Source organism: Sminthopsis crassicaudata, chromosome 4 (assembly GCF_048593235.1).
Source record: "Sminthopsis crassicaudata isolate SCR6 chromosome 4, ASM4859323v1, whole genome shotgun sequence".
Taxonomy (NCBI): domain Eukaryota; kingdom Metazoa; phylum Chordata; class Mammalia; order Dasyuromorphia; family Dasyuridae; genus Sminthopsis; species Sminthopsis crassicaudata.
In genome coordinates, this window is record NC_133620.1 from 279,240,401 (window position 1) to 279,255,505 (window position 15,105).

At 38.6% G+C, this 15,105-nt stretch overlaps 2 protein-coding genes across 4 annotated transcripts in view; one reads left to right on the plus strand and one right to left on the minus strand.

Moving 5' to 3' along the window:
- Positions 1-40: 40 nt before the first annotated feature.
- OARD1 (O-acyl-ADP-ribose deacylase 1) lies at positions 41-7,773 on the plus strand. 3 transcript variants are annotated; one of them, XM_074311000.1, is made up of 6 exons: positions 41-274; positions 1,174-1,255; positions 1,602-1,746; positions 3,029-3,087; positions 5,077-5,189; positions 7,084-7,773. In XM_074311000.1, the coding sequence occupies exons 2-6, from the start codon at positions 1,217-1,219 to the stop codon at positions 7,184-7,186; spliced, it is 459 nt and encodes a 152-aa protein (XP_074167101.1). In that variant the 5' UTR covers positions 41-274; positions 1,174-1,216; the 3' UTR covers positions 7,187-7,773. The 3 variants fall into 3 exon arrangements, with proteins under 3 accessions (XP_074167101.1, XP_074167102.1, XP_074167103.1); XM_074311001.1 differs by lacking the exon at positions 41-274 and adding an exon at positions 499-918; XM_074311002.1 differs by lacking the exon at positions 41-274 and adding an exon at positions 560-642.
- A 2,155-nt stretch (positions 7,774-9,928) lies between these two features.
- The window catches only part of APOBEC2 (apolipoprotein B mRNA editing enzyme catalytic subunit 2), a 28,158-nt gene continuing 22,981 nt past the window's right edge, over positions 9,929-15,105 (minus strand). Inside the window, exons 3-4 of the mRNA XM_074311003.1 lie at positions 14,142-14,698; positions 9,929-10,338 (exon numbers count right to left, since the gene is read on the minus strand). Coding sequence (XP_074167104.1) covers positions 14,155-14,698 — 544 coding nt within the window. The 3' untranslated portion in view covers positions 9,929-10,338; positions 14,142-14,154. The remainder of the gene's footprint in view (positions 10,339-14,141; positions 14,699-15,105) is intronic.

The window sequence follows — 15,105 nt, forward strand, 5'->3', positions numbered from 1 at the left end:
GCATTACGCATGCTTAGCCCGACGGCGGGAGAAATCTCCCGCCGGAAGTTCTCGAAGGGGCGCCACCATAGAGCGCCACCCTCCCTCCGGTCGGGCTAGAGGTACCCCGTTTCCGCTCCCTCGGCGGATCGTGGGAGGCCATTTTAGGTCCCTTTGGGGGCAGCCGCGAGTCCGATTTGGCTCGGTCACGAGCACCCGGGCTGAATCGGGAGCAGCTGCCTACTGGGGCCGAGGCCTGGGTTTCCCGGCAGCTGGCCCGTTCCCGGGACCCCGGGTATGTTGAGGCCGCAGAGGCCTCCTCCCCCGCGGCGCCCCCGGGTTAGGTGGGGAGGGCGGGGCGTCAGTCTGTCCCAGGGCTCAGGCCGGGCGCCGCAAGAGAGGCTTCCCACAGCAGTTCCTGGAGCGGGAGCCAGGGAGGAGCTAGATTGCACACTCCTCCCCTCGGGTCAGGGGGGGAGGGGAAGCCGCGGGAAGAGGGCGGGGGCACGAGGAAAACAAAGAACGCTACTGGAGGGGTCAAGCTGTCCCTCCCCCTGTCCTCAGTTCGGGTCGTGCTCTAGATGAACCTTAAGCTCCTTCCGAGGCCTAGGCTATTTTTTTCTCCCTTTAGAGTGGGACTATGTCTGAGATTCTTGAGCCCGGGTGTGTGAATAAATTTCGGGGGGGCCGTGAGCTTGCATCGAAAACAAAGCCAATTCCGTCTTTGTTTCTATGTACTTGGTGCGCTTTTTAATCCTATGCATTTAGTAACATAATGAGGGTCCTTAGCGCAAACCAAAAAGGGTTAAGCACCAACGGTGGAAGATTTCTGAGTCTCATTCAGACACGGTGTGGGAGGAGCCAGATTCGTGGAATTGCGAAGGACTTTCTGTGCCCCTCATTGTGCAGCTGAGGAAACTGAGGCCCTAAGAGAGGAAAGTCAGTTACTTCAGATCACTTCCAAGCGCAGGGGTTTTGAACTGGGTGACGGGCCCCAAGCTAAGGGGACTGGAGCTGGGACTGAGTTGAGGTTGAGTAATAGCTACACATCGTTTTTTTGCCCGCATTTTTTTTTTTTTTGGCCACTTCCGGGTGAGAATAGTGAAAGTTTAGACTTCGTAAACTGGGAGAGAAACATCTTGGAATGTTTGTGCTCAATCCTAAGCAAACTGGTTTCCTTTTCCATTCTCTTAGCTGAAGAAATACTGCTAAGTCTTGGAAAAAGCAACTCCTTATCATGGCCAGCAGCCCTGATGAAGATCCAGGAGAGAACAGAGTGCGTAAAAAATGGTTAATTTATTGGCAAATAAAAACCCCGAATCATTGAGGTTATAGGCGTCGAGCATTGTTTTTAATCAGGCAACATAACTGAATTGTATTTTCTTATCTCATTTACTCCAGAGAGGCTAATGCAGTCTTAGGGATCGCTTCCATCTTATTCATGGGTCAGTTCTCATTCAGCTCTTAGAGTTAGTCTCTTGAGATTTTCTCTGAAAGATGCTTGATTCCAGAAAGAAAAAAATGTTCTCTCGAAGAGGGAGAAAGTGTCCAAAAGAAGCAGCCAAGCATTTCTCCATGTTGGCTAAACCATTTTCTCTCACTTCCCTCCCTGTGTGTTCCAGATTGTGTATGTGAAGGGGGACCTTTTTGCATGCCCTCAGACAGACTCCCTGGCCCATTGCATCAGTGAGGATTGTCGCATGGGGGCCGGGATAGCGGTTCTCTTCAAAAAGAAGTTTGGAGGCGTGCAGGAGCTCTTGAATCAACGTGAGTTTTTCTAAAACTTAGACCTCACTTGGTGGTCTCTGTGGCTAACACATTTGTTAAAACTACCATGGCACATCTGTGTCCAAAATACGCCTTCACAAGATGGTCAATAAACAGCTCTCCGGACTCCCATACTTCCCTTTATTGTAAATGCTACCACCACAGTTATCCTATTATAGAATACTATTATAATAGCTTTTTAATTGTATTTTTACTTTCCTCTCTTTTCAAAAGTCGCATGTGTAACAACTCTTAAGTTTTGCCAAACAAATTTATTTGTGTTCAAGGTTATCTACACTCTAGCCTCAACTATCTTTGCTTATTCTTTTTTTAGAGAATTCTTTGGAGATACTAAGCAGATAAATAGATCTGTTCATTGCCATGTAACCAGTATGTGTCAGAAGAAGGACTTGAAACTAGATCTGTCCATTGGTTGGTGATTAACTCGGACCATGTTGCATATCCTGTTCCTCCCCTGGAGAAACTCCTATTTTACCACAGTGGCCTATTTTCTGTTCATTGAACATGTCTTGCCTTTTTCTGACACAGCATCTTTGCTTATGCCATTTCCTTTGCCTGGGGAAATCCTTCTTGTCTTTCACTGTCCTCAAATCCCAACTTTCTTCGAAGTCTTCCAAGCCAGAAGTGGTCTTTCTCTCCCCTGATCTATAACATTTTTATCTGTAGAACTTAACATAACTTTACTCCTGGCATAGTTATTTATATGCATGTCAGTTTTCCTAATAGACTTTTAAGCTCCTAGAGGCTGAAGGATTATGTATACACACCATCATATCCCCTTCTAGTGTGTGGGGTCTTGATACTTAGCCTTTACTAATTGAGTGAGTATGAGTAAATGTGACTGATGAAGAAGGTTTTGAGAAATGAAAACTATTATACAAACATAATATTATACTCAGTATTTTTAACAGATGTATTAAGTTTTTTGCTCTTCTTATTTTGAAACTTGGGTTTGTAAAGAGTTAAAGAGGAAATAAACGGTGTGAATCAGGTATTGGCAAATTGATAATAGAGTGGGGCTAAGAATAAAGTGGGTTAACCATGGAGGGGTTGACAGGATGTCAAAGAGATTAGGAGGGGAATACCTTGTGTTTATTCACAGAGTGTAGAAGGAATAGAATTCCACTTAGAGTTCACATTTTTAGTTAGAAAGCTTTTCTAACTCATTTCTAGAAAGAGAATATATTAATGAACTTAAGTGTTTAGCTTTTCTTTTTTTTCATCTTATGTTAAATAATTGCCCTTTTTCTTTTTCTTAAAGAAAAGAAATCTGGAGAAGTGGCAGTGCTAAAGAGAGATGAAAGATATGTATACTATCTGGTAAGAGAAAATTAGTCCCTTTGTGTACTTTTAAGATTGACTGGAAATATTGTGTGGTGGGCTTTTTAGAAGGGAAAATTTCTAATTGATGTAGTAGATTAGTTAACACCCTGGCTAATAGACTCTTGCATATAACAATTTGAGTAAGTTTTTTACACTATACATCAAAAAATCTAGCTGCTGCTTTTATTTAGACCTGTTATACAATCAATATTTACCTAATAGGTGAATCTGTCAGGTAAAATGTACACTTTATTGCTGGGTGATTATAATATAGTATTGACCTTTAACCATTTGTTTTGACTAATAAAAGCTTAAATCTTTCCCTTGTGGAAGTAATGAAAAAAAAAATTAAATGAAGGTGGTCTGGCTGTACCTGATCTAGAACTATATTATAAAGCAACAGTCACCAAAACCATTTGGTATTGGCTAAGAAACAGACTAGTTGGTCAGTGGAATAGGTTAGGTTCACAGGGCAAGATAGTGAATAAAAACAGCAATCTAGTGTTTGACAAACCCAAAGATCCCAAATTTTGGAATGATAAGAATTCATTATTTGACAAAAACTGCTGGGAAAACTGGAAATTAGTATGGCGGAAACTAGGCATGGACCCACACTTAACACCACATACTAAGATAAAATGGGTCCATGATTTAGGCATAAAGAATGAGATCATAAATAAATTAGAGGAACATGGGATGGTTTACTTCTCAGACCTGTGGAGGAGGAAGGAATTTGTGTCCAAAGGAGAACTAGAGACCATTATTGATCACAAAATAGGAAATTTTGATTACATCAAATTAAAAGGCTTTTGTACAAACAAAACTAATGCAAACAAGATTAGAAGGGAAGTAACAAATTGGGAAAACATTTTTACAGTTAAAGGTTCTGATAAAGACCTCATCTCCGAAATATACAAAGAATTGACTCTAATTTATAAGAAATCAAGCTATTCTCCAATTGATAAATGGTCAAAGGATATGAACAGACAATTTTCAGATGATGAAATTGAAACTATTTCCACTCATATGAAAGAGTGTTCCAAATCACTACTGATCAGAGAAATGCAAATTAAGACAACTCTGAGATACCACTACACACCTGTCAGATTGGCTAAGATGATGAATGTTGGAGGGGATGTGGGAAAACTGGGACACTGATGCATTGTTGGTGGAGTTGTGAAAGAATCCAGCCGTTCTGGAGAGCAATCTGGAACTATGCCCAAAAAGTTATTAAACTGTGCATACCCTTTGACCCAGCAGTGCTACTACTGGGCTTATATTCCAAGGAAATATTAAGAAGGGAAAGGGACCTGTATGTGCCAAAATGTTTGTGGCAGACCTCTTTGTAGTGGCTAGAAACTGGAAAATGAACGGATGCCCATCAATTGGAGAATGGTTGGGTAAATTATGTTATATGAATGTTATGGAATATTATTGCTCTGTAAGAAATGACCAACAGGATGAATACAGAGAGGCCTGGAGAGACTTACATCAACTGATGCTGAGTGAAATGAATAGATTTAGAAGATCATTATACACTTCAACAACAATACTGTACGAGGATGTATTCTGATGGAAGTGGATATCTTCAACATAGAGAAGATCTAATCCAGTTCCAATTGATCAATGATGGACAGAATCAGCTACACCCAGAAAAGTAACACTGGGAAATGAGTGTAAACTGTTAGCATTTTTTTGTTTTTCTCCCCAGATTATTTTTACCTTCCGAATCCAATTCTTCCTTTGCAACAACAACAAAATTTGGTTCTGCACATATATATTGTACCTAGGATATACTATAACATATTTAATATGTATGGGAATGCCTGCCATCTAGGGGAGGGGATGGAGGGAAGGAGGAAAAATTCCGAACAGAAGGGAGTACAAGGGATAATGTTATAAAAAATTACCTATGTATGTGTACTGTCAAGAAAATGTTATAATTATAAAATTAATAATAAAAAAAAATCTTTCCCTTGTGTTCAGATTACAAAGAAGAGGGCTTCTCACAAACCAACTTATGAGAACTTGCAGAAGAGTCTAGAGGCCATGAAAACCCATTGTCTGAAAAATGGGGTGACTGACCTTTCCATGCCTAGGTAAGGAATTCTGGAATCTGGAATTAAAATTTCATGGATTTAGTGTTATGATATAAATGGTTTAATTTTCCATGAAATTGCAGGCTTAAATATTGATTGTTTTTAATCTTTAAACTAGAAGTAAAAATTTGGGTTAAGCCTTTCCTATCATCCAGTTTGTTCACACTTAAAAATTAGTGATAAAAGATAATGCAGGGAAGCATTGTAACTTAAAGGAAAAGAAACTGGCCTCAAAGCCAGGATAACTTGAGATTTAAGTCTCACTTCTGGCACATATACTGCCTGTATGCTACCATGTAAGTCACTTAGCTTTTCAGTGACCTGGGCAAGTCTCAGAAGTATAAATTGTAGAGTTAAGAGTCCATACCCTATCCCCACATCCTGTGTTGAAAAAGGGCTCTTCCCTGTACTACACAATGAAAGTAGAACAGTTCACTCAGTTTTATCAATTTCATACACAACATTTTAAGACTGGAGCTTGGCTTCAACTCCTAAAGTCATATGAATTTAGGGACTAAATTTAGGCTGCTGGACTTCTCCATGCCACATCTTTAAGTTCCCCAAAGACATTAAAGTAAGTATCAAAAGTGGTAAAATGATCACTTCCCTTTGTACTGAAAGTTGAACTGTTGCAGTCAATAAGTAGAAGATAGCCATTTTAATCTCAATTTGAAAATTCATTTGTGTGCTGGAACTGTGATTCCATAATTGTTCTCATCCAGGTGGGGCCTATGGAAGTCACACTGGGGTTCTAGTATATCTTGTCCTTTAAATTCCTTCCATGTTAGGAAGTACTAATTGATTCCCCTTTCTCTTTATACTTGGGACCATAATGTCTTTTTGTTTTTTCTTCTAATAGTTGTTCTAGTTACTAAAGGGCCTACACTAAATTAAGTCTTTAGCACTTTTTGCAGAATAGCATTGAGGATGCCAGATCTCTACCTGCTTCCAGAATTGATAAGAATCAATAAAGTAGAGAATGCCCTCCTTGAAATAGAAAGAAGCTATCAGGGAAATATCAGAGGGTATGGTTTCTAAACAAATACAGAAGTCTCTTCAGGGTATATTCTTTTCTGACTTAGGGAACTGTTTGGATTGAAGCTAGTGAATTGTAATAATATTATATTTTGATAGTACTTTGAAGCTTTTTGGAGTTCTTTCCTCTTAATAGCTTTATGAAGGAGGTAATAGAAGCAGTTTGCTCATTTCATAGATGGAACAAAGACTTAAGAGTGTTAACTACCAGAACCCAAATTTCTGAGTATAAACCTAATGCTCTTTTCCCAACACAACACTGTGGGCCAAATACAAATTAGACTACTAATATTTCCAAGGCAGGAATCAAGTGCTCTAGATAGGTTGTATAGAGAAAAGTGACTACCCCAAAGCCTATATTTTAGGCTGATAAGCTATATACTTAAAAAGACCCTAAGTCCATATATTTTTTCCTTTTTTTTCCTATACCTTCATTTGCAATCCATTATCTTAGGAAATATTATTTCAGAGATCTTACATTCCTCCTCACTGCCAGGCAGTTTTCATTAGAAGGTATTTAAAAAATCTCTTATCATCATTTCCCCCTTAATCTTCTGGAGTGTGCTGTGAAAATTTTAGAGTTTTTAAAAAGTTTGTTTTGAAATAGAAAAGATTGAAATGAAGTGTTCTATTGAGAAAATATATTTGTTTTGGCAAGCTCCAGCAATTCATGGCAACATGAATTGTATAATTCTTCACATAAAACAACTAATCAGTGTGAAATTAATCAACACAAAAAACTTTTTCTTTCTCTCTTTGCTGTGGAACATAATCTTCATGGAAAGAGTTGGGTTGGAGAGGGAGGAAGCTGTCTGAGTACTTTATTTCCACCAAACAAGGATGTTTTTATTTCTTCCAGGATTGGATGTGGTCTTGATCGGCTACAGTGGGAGAAAGTGTCTGCAATGATTGAAGAGGTGTTTGAGGGCACAGACATCAGGATTACTGTATATACTCTCTGAACAGATGGACCTTGTGGATGTGTCCATGTCTCTCATCTCACCCCCACCAAGCCCAGAGAACTGGGACAGGAGATCTTAAATTGAGCAGGGAAATGTTTTATTTGAAGTAGTTTCTCTCTCTTACACTGGGCAAATTCAAGTTGCCGTTGTTTGGATGGCTTTTTGGAGGGTAGAGTGTTTCAGATACGTTGTTGTTTTGTTCAAATGAGAGTGAGAACCTGAAGGTCTTTTAGATGGGAAAATGCTGGGTGATATTATAATAGGGTGAATACCCATTGGTGAGTATCATTGATTTGTTCAGCTGGCCACTAAGTGGCAGCATTGACTCTGCTTCTCTTTAAGGAGAGCACTTTCAGGAAGGATGAAAGTTTCAATTGGTTTGGTATTTCTTTTTGTATTTGCCCCCCGCCCCCTGAAATCATGATTTGTGCACTTGTTCAGTGTTGTCTTTGTGTTGCCAGAGCATTCTAGGACAGGTAAATTAAGGTGTTTTTTTTTTTTTTTTTTTTAAATTTGTATAACTGAGCTTTATGTTGTTGATAGGGGGAATTCTCTTCTGTTGAATAAAGAGGAAAAAAAAAAGTAAAGAGCTTTTTCTTGAGTTTTGTAAAATGAGATTTTGTGATTATGGATTGTAGCCTACTCTCACTTTAGAGTAAAGAATCTGAAAGGGTTTTCAGTTTCTTTTTACAGTAGTACCTTATTCCAAAGCTACTGCAAGGAATCATACTCTGATTTTCATGAGAAATTATATAACAGAAATTAATGATGAATCAGCAGCTCTCTCTGTAAGTGACTGAGACTTGATGTTCTTTACAGCTTTCATCATATCTTTGCTGTCTTTCCATATCTGAGAAATATCTTTATAATGACATGAGCAAAATTGACTTCCTCCATGGGATAGTTTCATTCTTCCTTCTTTTATTTTTATTTTACATATTGCCAAAATGATATTTCGGCTCACCAGTGGTAGAATATTATCTATGATGCTATTTGTTACTTGAAGTAAATGCTGGCTAGTCTCAGGTAGCCCACTCCTAGAAAGAATCAACATGTCTCACTATTTTAAAGGCTGATAGGGGAAAAGAGGAAAATTGCTACATATTCCAGTGGTAGTCTGTTCCCTTCATTAGTTTCATCCTGTACTATCAAACCTATTTGTGGCTAACTAACGGAGAAGTACTGTATCCATTTTATTTATTTCATTTTTAGATGAGCATAACAAGCTCATAATATTTAGATGAGTAGCTCTTTATCAGAACTGTGGTATTATAAAAGCTAGAACTACATGTTTTCTTCCTATATTTCTGTGCTAAGAATTAGAATAACTAGACTGCTTATTGATTTTTTTTTTTCCCCACAGTGAATTCTCAATACAACATAAGACCTCTTGAGTTATACTTCCAAGTAGGAAAAAAATGTGAAAGTTATAAGGGTATCTTGGTAAAGCACTTTAAAACTGCCTTTGAATGTAACCTTTGTACTTTAGACCTGTGTCTGGCTTATCACCTCATTCCGATAAGAAAAAGCAATTTCTATAACTATTCAGCTTCATTTGTATCTATACATAGACGTTAGGACTCCCTTGTGTAGTGTGTCTGCATTAGACTCTGGCCTTGAAAGCTAGAGAGGCCCACAATTGCACATAGTTGTACTCAGCACTATTAAGTCCAAGATTTTCCCCTTAAGTCCTACCTCTGTCATTTTTAAAAGGCTTATGGTTCATTTTTGCATTTGGGTTTTTGCCTCCAGACTTAACATTTACTCTCAGTCAGTATGGCCTGGGGATGAATAAGGTCAAGAAAAGTGGTATGATAAAATGCTTTGACATTTGCAAATAGTACTTGGGTCAGATTCCTGTGGCTTATCAGACTTGAAGAATGGATAAAGGAGACCGGATCCTGATTTCAAAATGAGGAATGTTATTCCTGGAAACTTGGCCAAGGTTTAGGAAAACACAAATTTATACATAGTTTATTTTTACTGGTTTTTCTGGTCCTGGAAAAATGGGAATTGTGATGTTTGATTTTCACATATTAAGCTAGTCCATAAATGATTTAATTTGAATCTCACTATGTGGGAATTCCAGCCCTCTTCTTTTTGGAATCAGAAAGTCACCTGCTTAATCATTATGGCAAATTAGGCTTTGTATTCCTTTTTAGAGATCCAGGTTTCATTTTTCTTTTGTTTCATATCTGAAGAAAGAGAATATTGGGGGAAGCAAGAGAATTTAATAATTGTTTCCAGAAGCTAACCTGAAAAATTGGAAAAAATAAAAACAAAAAACCTTTTTTATAGAGATGAAATTTCCCAGTAGACAGTCTGTGTAAGGAGTTGTCAGGTTGCTGGAGCAATTACCAAATTAAACCTCCTTATTTTTTGGTATGAACTGATTGAGAGGCAGTGATATAGTGGAGAAAGAGCTGACCTTAAGAGTCAGAAAGACCTGAATTGAAATCCTGCCTCTTCACAAATACTAGCCTTATGACCATAATGATATTATGATAATTCACTTAATCTCAGTTATTACAGGCTACTCTCTAAGAACTATAAAATACACAAATAACTGACCTACTTCTGTGGAAGGAGTTTCTGCACCAGTGAAATCACAAGTTGAAACAAAAAAATTGGTTCACATCCTCAAACTTGAATTCTACTCTGGTTGATCCAGATGCTAAGTTTCTTGTAAACCTAGCATCTGTCAGTTTGCATTTGAGAAATAAAAACCATAACATTATTCTCTTTTGGTAATTATTGCTGTTCTCTTTTAAAAAAGTTTTTTTTTTTAACATTACAAAACACATTGCTGGACATACTTCTAAGATTTGCACCTTGGATCTGAGCATATTTGGCTTATGATGCAGCCTGTTGGGGAGTGACTATAACCTGTTCCCTAAAAACAATTAAATTTTCTTCCCCTCCACCCCACCTTTTTTTTCTCCCTCCCTCCTACCAGACCCCAGCAACTTTAACAAAAAGGGGCACAGCTTAAATTAAATGCACAGAGGGAGTATATTTTTAGTCCATTAGGGGCCTGTTTGATGAGTTGACTTGGATACTGTCTGGCTCCAAGTGGTATTATTAGGAAGCCACAGGCATGTCCCAGATGGCTGGGTATGTCACTGATGTCTCTTGGAGGTGACAGGCTAGCCCTAGGGAGAAGATAGAGAAATAATGTTACCAGAAGCTAACTCTGCCAGTCCAATGTAAGAATTTCTTTCAGAGTTAACAATTACCATTCACATTAGAGCTAGTTCCTTAACTCTCCCTCCCTCATAATGTCTTGGGATTTCTGATTGACTTTCTGACCAAGCTCCTTTTTTCCCACTCGGTATTTATGATAGAAAATGTAGAGAACCAGTCTTATGTAGAGAACCATTTCTCATCTTGAATGAAGAGCTTTTCAAAATCAGGTTAGGAAACATGCAACAAATCAATGCTAAACAGATGCTTAGGGGCAGCTAGGTGGTGCAGTGGATTAGAGTATCAGCCCTCCAGGCAGGAGAATCCGAGTTCAAATGGGGCCTTAACACTTCCTAGCTGTGTAACCCTGGGCAAGTCACTTAACCCCAATTGCCTCAGCAAAAAATAAAAATAAAAATAAATAAAATAAAAAGATGCTTAGAAGCCAAGACTGTTGATTCAGCCAAGATGACCCTTTAACTGCTTTAATTATTTAAAATCACCTTTTGAGTAACCGGATCAACTCAAAAGAAGGAAACATTTTAAACCAATACAGAATATGCTGTTATACCAACTCATTACTGAATGGTCAATAACATTTCTTTCTGATTTAGGAATAACTATTTCCTCTAAATCTCCCCACAGATCTTCTTTCTGTATTGTTACATTAGTAATCAAAACCTTTAATTAGCCATAGCCTTGGGGTTACAGATAATCAGAAGATGATTTTGAAATCTAGTTTGATATGCTTTTAATGATTATTTTTGAGACAAACTTAGCTGTTTTGTTCTCTCTACCCACCCACCCAAAGCATGTAACAATTGAATAGTAGGAGGTATAGTCCAGGAAACTAGAATAGCAAAAGCAAAAATATCAAAGGGTTTAAAATTTGTTATAAATAATCCATGTGTACAGTGTCACGCCTACAGAAGTTTATGCCAAAATAACTTTATGAATAAGGATTTTTTTTTTTTTTAAAGCCCAACAATGGGGCAGCATGGCATATTAGATAGGGTGCTGGGCTTGGCTTCAGACACTAGTTTTGTGATTCAGGATAAGTCATTTAATTTCTCAGAATCTAATTTTCTTATCTTAAAAAAGGGATTGAACTAAAGTCTCTTAAGATCTCAAACTGGGATCCTGTGAATACTTGCAACTTGTCCTTTCCCAAAATCTTCAGCTCTCACTGAAAGGAAAGTATACTAGGCTCAGCATTTATTAGAATAACTCCCTGGGTGATGGAGTCAAAGCCACTATCTAAAATCAGTGGAAGGGTCCAATTTCTGGAGAGAAGATCAGGGTAGAAACCTCAGTCTATGGATTCAATATAGCTCAATTTGAAAATCCTCTCCTGGTTTTCTGAAAGATCTTTAACCATTTTATTTCCATCTGCATTTTCCATCAAATTCAAGCAGATTAAAAAAAATTAAAATCATTTGAAAGCATATTTTATTATTAAGGTCTGGATTAGGTCCACAGAAAAAAAATGAATCTTGGATACTCACTGCTAGCATCCTAAAACCATCTCAAAGTAGGTTAAAGGACTGCTAATAAATACCTAAAGTAAAGTAAAGTAAAGTAAAAGACAGGAAGAGTTTACAATGCCTTTTTCAGTGGTTGGATGATTGTGAACACCCATCTGGAACCTAGCAAAGAGATTCAGGAAATATTGTGTAGAATTCCTGAGGTTAAAAATTAGAGCAGAACCCAGAAATGTGTAGAAAAGGATCCAGTAATATCCCAGAGGGCACTCAGTCTGTTTTTGTTAAGGATCTAATTCACCCTCAGCAAGAAGCCAAGTTGGCCTTAATTGTGTCCTAATTGGCTGTTTAATAGCTAATCCTCCCTTAACACAACTACTCTTCCGATTTTCTTATCTCCTCTTAACTGTTGGGGTCTGACTTGATGCTGCAACTAGTTTGATAAACATGTCATCTTAACCTACCACATTTCCTGCAGAGTATGTTTCTTCCTATCCCAACCTCCTTTCATTTCAATACATTTTCATGCTCTTTTAGTGAACTGCTTCTTAAGAAAAAGTGAATGGTTCTTGAATTATACATCTAAATACAATCAAAGATCTCCTTTAAAACCATTTTATAGTTGTATAGAAACACCAAAACGAAAACAAAAACAAAAAAAAACCCAAACATTCAATTCAAACCTCTTGTGGGATTTGAAAAAATTATTTCAAAATTAAAGCATTACTCCTTGAAGAGAGAGAAACCTGCAAAAGAGGAATAAAGATGATGGGAGGATAGCAGCAGAATGTGCTTCAGGCTTTTAATAGGTGTGAAACAAAAAGAAGGTAGTCTGTGGATTCAAATGGCCACTCTAATATGTGCTCAAATAACAGAATTTAACCCACTCCTTTTTTGGCCATAGAAAATATTTCTACCCTACTAGGGCTTTGGATCCCAACTCTAGAATTCCTGGTCAATTTTAGCTATATCTCTTTCTTGGAATGTGGGAAAATTATTTTGATTATAAGTTATAGATTTAAAGATGGAAGAGGTCTTAGAGATTATCTAATTATATCTTTTTGTTTTACAGAACAGGAAACTGAGTCCCTTAGAGAGGAAAGCCCAGATGTATAGCAGAATGAAACCAGTTTGTACAAGACTGATCAAAGCATACTTACACTATCATTCTATTGTAGGCTGAAGGACTAAGAGGCATGAATTTGGAATTTATTATCATTATTATTATTTTTTGCTGAAGCAATTAGGATTAAATGACTTGCCCAGGGTCACACAGTTAGGACATATTAAGTGTCTGAGGTCAAATTTGAACTCAGGTCCTAGTGACTTCAGGGCTGGTGCTCCACTGCCACCACCTAGCTGCCTCTAAATTTATGAATTTCTAAAAGCATGAGAGTAGTTCTCCCTGACCAATGGGAAGGAGGGGAAGGAGGGGAAAGCAGAGCCAAGGCTGAAACAAAAAAGATTTGAAATGATTTTTCTTTACTGATATTATTGTTGATGAGGATTAGCAATGCTTTAAGGTTTGCAAAGCAAAAGATATATTATTTAGGCCTCACAGCAATCCTATGAGGTAGGGGTATTATTATCCCCCATTTTACAGATGAGAAATTGAGGTTGAAAGAGATAGAGTGACTTGCCCATTGATACACAGCTAGTAAATGTTTGAAGCAGGTCTTGGAATTTGACTTCCCGACTCCAGGCCCCTCACGCAGAGTTAAAACCCTCCATGGGAGAACTAGACTCTATTTCTACTCATTCATTCATTCAATAAATATTTGTTAAACACTTTGTATGTTCCAGGCTCTGCCCCAAGTGCTGGGGATACAAAAAAGAGACAAAAAATAGTCCTTGCCCTCAAAAAGCTTAAAATATAATGGGAGAGACAACATGCAAAGAACTATATACAAAGTACACTATAAATAGGAAATTAAATATAAATATATACATATGAAAAAATTGACAGAGGGGCACTAAGAGGGGTTGAGGAAGACTTCCTGTAGAAGGTGGTATTTTAACTGGGACCTAAAGGAAGCCACAGAGGTGAATAGTTGGAATGGGGGAAGGAAACCATTCCAGGCATGGGAGAACACCCAGAGTGAATAGCCAGAGCTGAGTTGGGAGTGCTTCTGTGTGGGCCAGCCAGGCAGCTGGTGCCACTGGATTGAAGAGTATGTGTTGGGAAGTAAGGAGCAAGAAGAAGACTGGAAAAGGAGGAGGGGGCTAGATTATAGACTCCTACTCCCCAAACCCTTGGCCCAGATGAGGATTAAGGGAGAAGGCAGACTCACGTGTAAAGACAGATCAGTGCAGGACCTCAGCCAGCTTCTCCTCATAGTAAAGGAAGTTCTCCTGAATGTCCTCCCAGGGCACAAAGGCCTTTGATTCTCCCTCTTCTTGCTCCACAAAATTCTGCCACACATACTCGAAGTCCTGGGGCTTCATGATGCGTAGCTTGCATCCCGCTTCCTTCAACTTCTTCAAGGCAGCCTTGATCTCCGGCTCTTCCCACATGAAGAGCCTACCCACCAAGAGGAGCATCTTAAGGTTTTTGTTTTTGCTCAGGGTGCTTGAGATGCGGTCAGCACAGGCTGCGCAGGGGCTGGAGGAGACGTACCAGGTGACATTGTAGCGAAGGGCAGGGTCAAAGGTGGGCAGGATGGTTTTGAAGAAGGCCTCTTCTGCGTGCCCTCCAGCGTGCTCATCCTCTAGGTAGCCCCTGGACATCTGGCCTTGGCCCTCCTTGCCCTGGACTTCCAAAACATAGCATAGGAAGGTCTTGTTCCGGCCAGAGCTGTATTCCACATTCCTGAACTGAAACTTAAAGTAATTGACAGGAAGACGTTCCCTAAGGGTGAGGAAAAGAAGGGGGGAAAGGAGAGGAAGCAAGTCATCAGGTAAGATTTTGTTTCAGAGGAGAGCCAATCAATACCCCAATGGAGAGCCTGTTTAGTCTGTCCAAAATAAGAATTAAAGGATCTCAGAATTAAAGGAACTTGAGAAGTGACAGTTTGAATCTCTCAAATTAGACAAGGAAACTAAAAAAATTACATATTTATACAGGTTTTTTAAAAAGGTTTCAGAACATTTTCCTCATAGCAGATATGTGAGGTGGGTTGTACAAATATTAAACGGTAGTCTTAGAGGTGACAAAAAAAGCATGGACGTTACACAACTTGCGTGTGTCAAATCCTGGACTTAAACACAGGTCTGCGGACTTCAGCACCCTATTCACTAATAACACCTAATGCACTC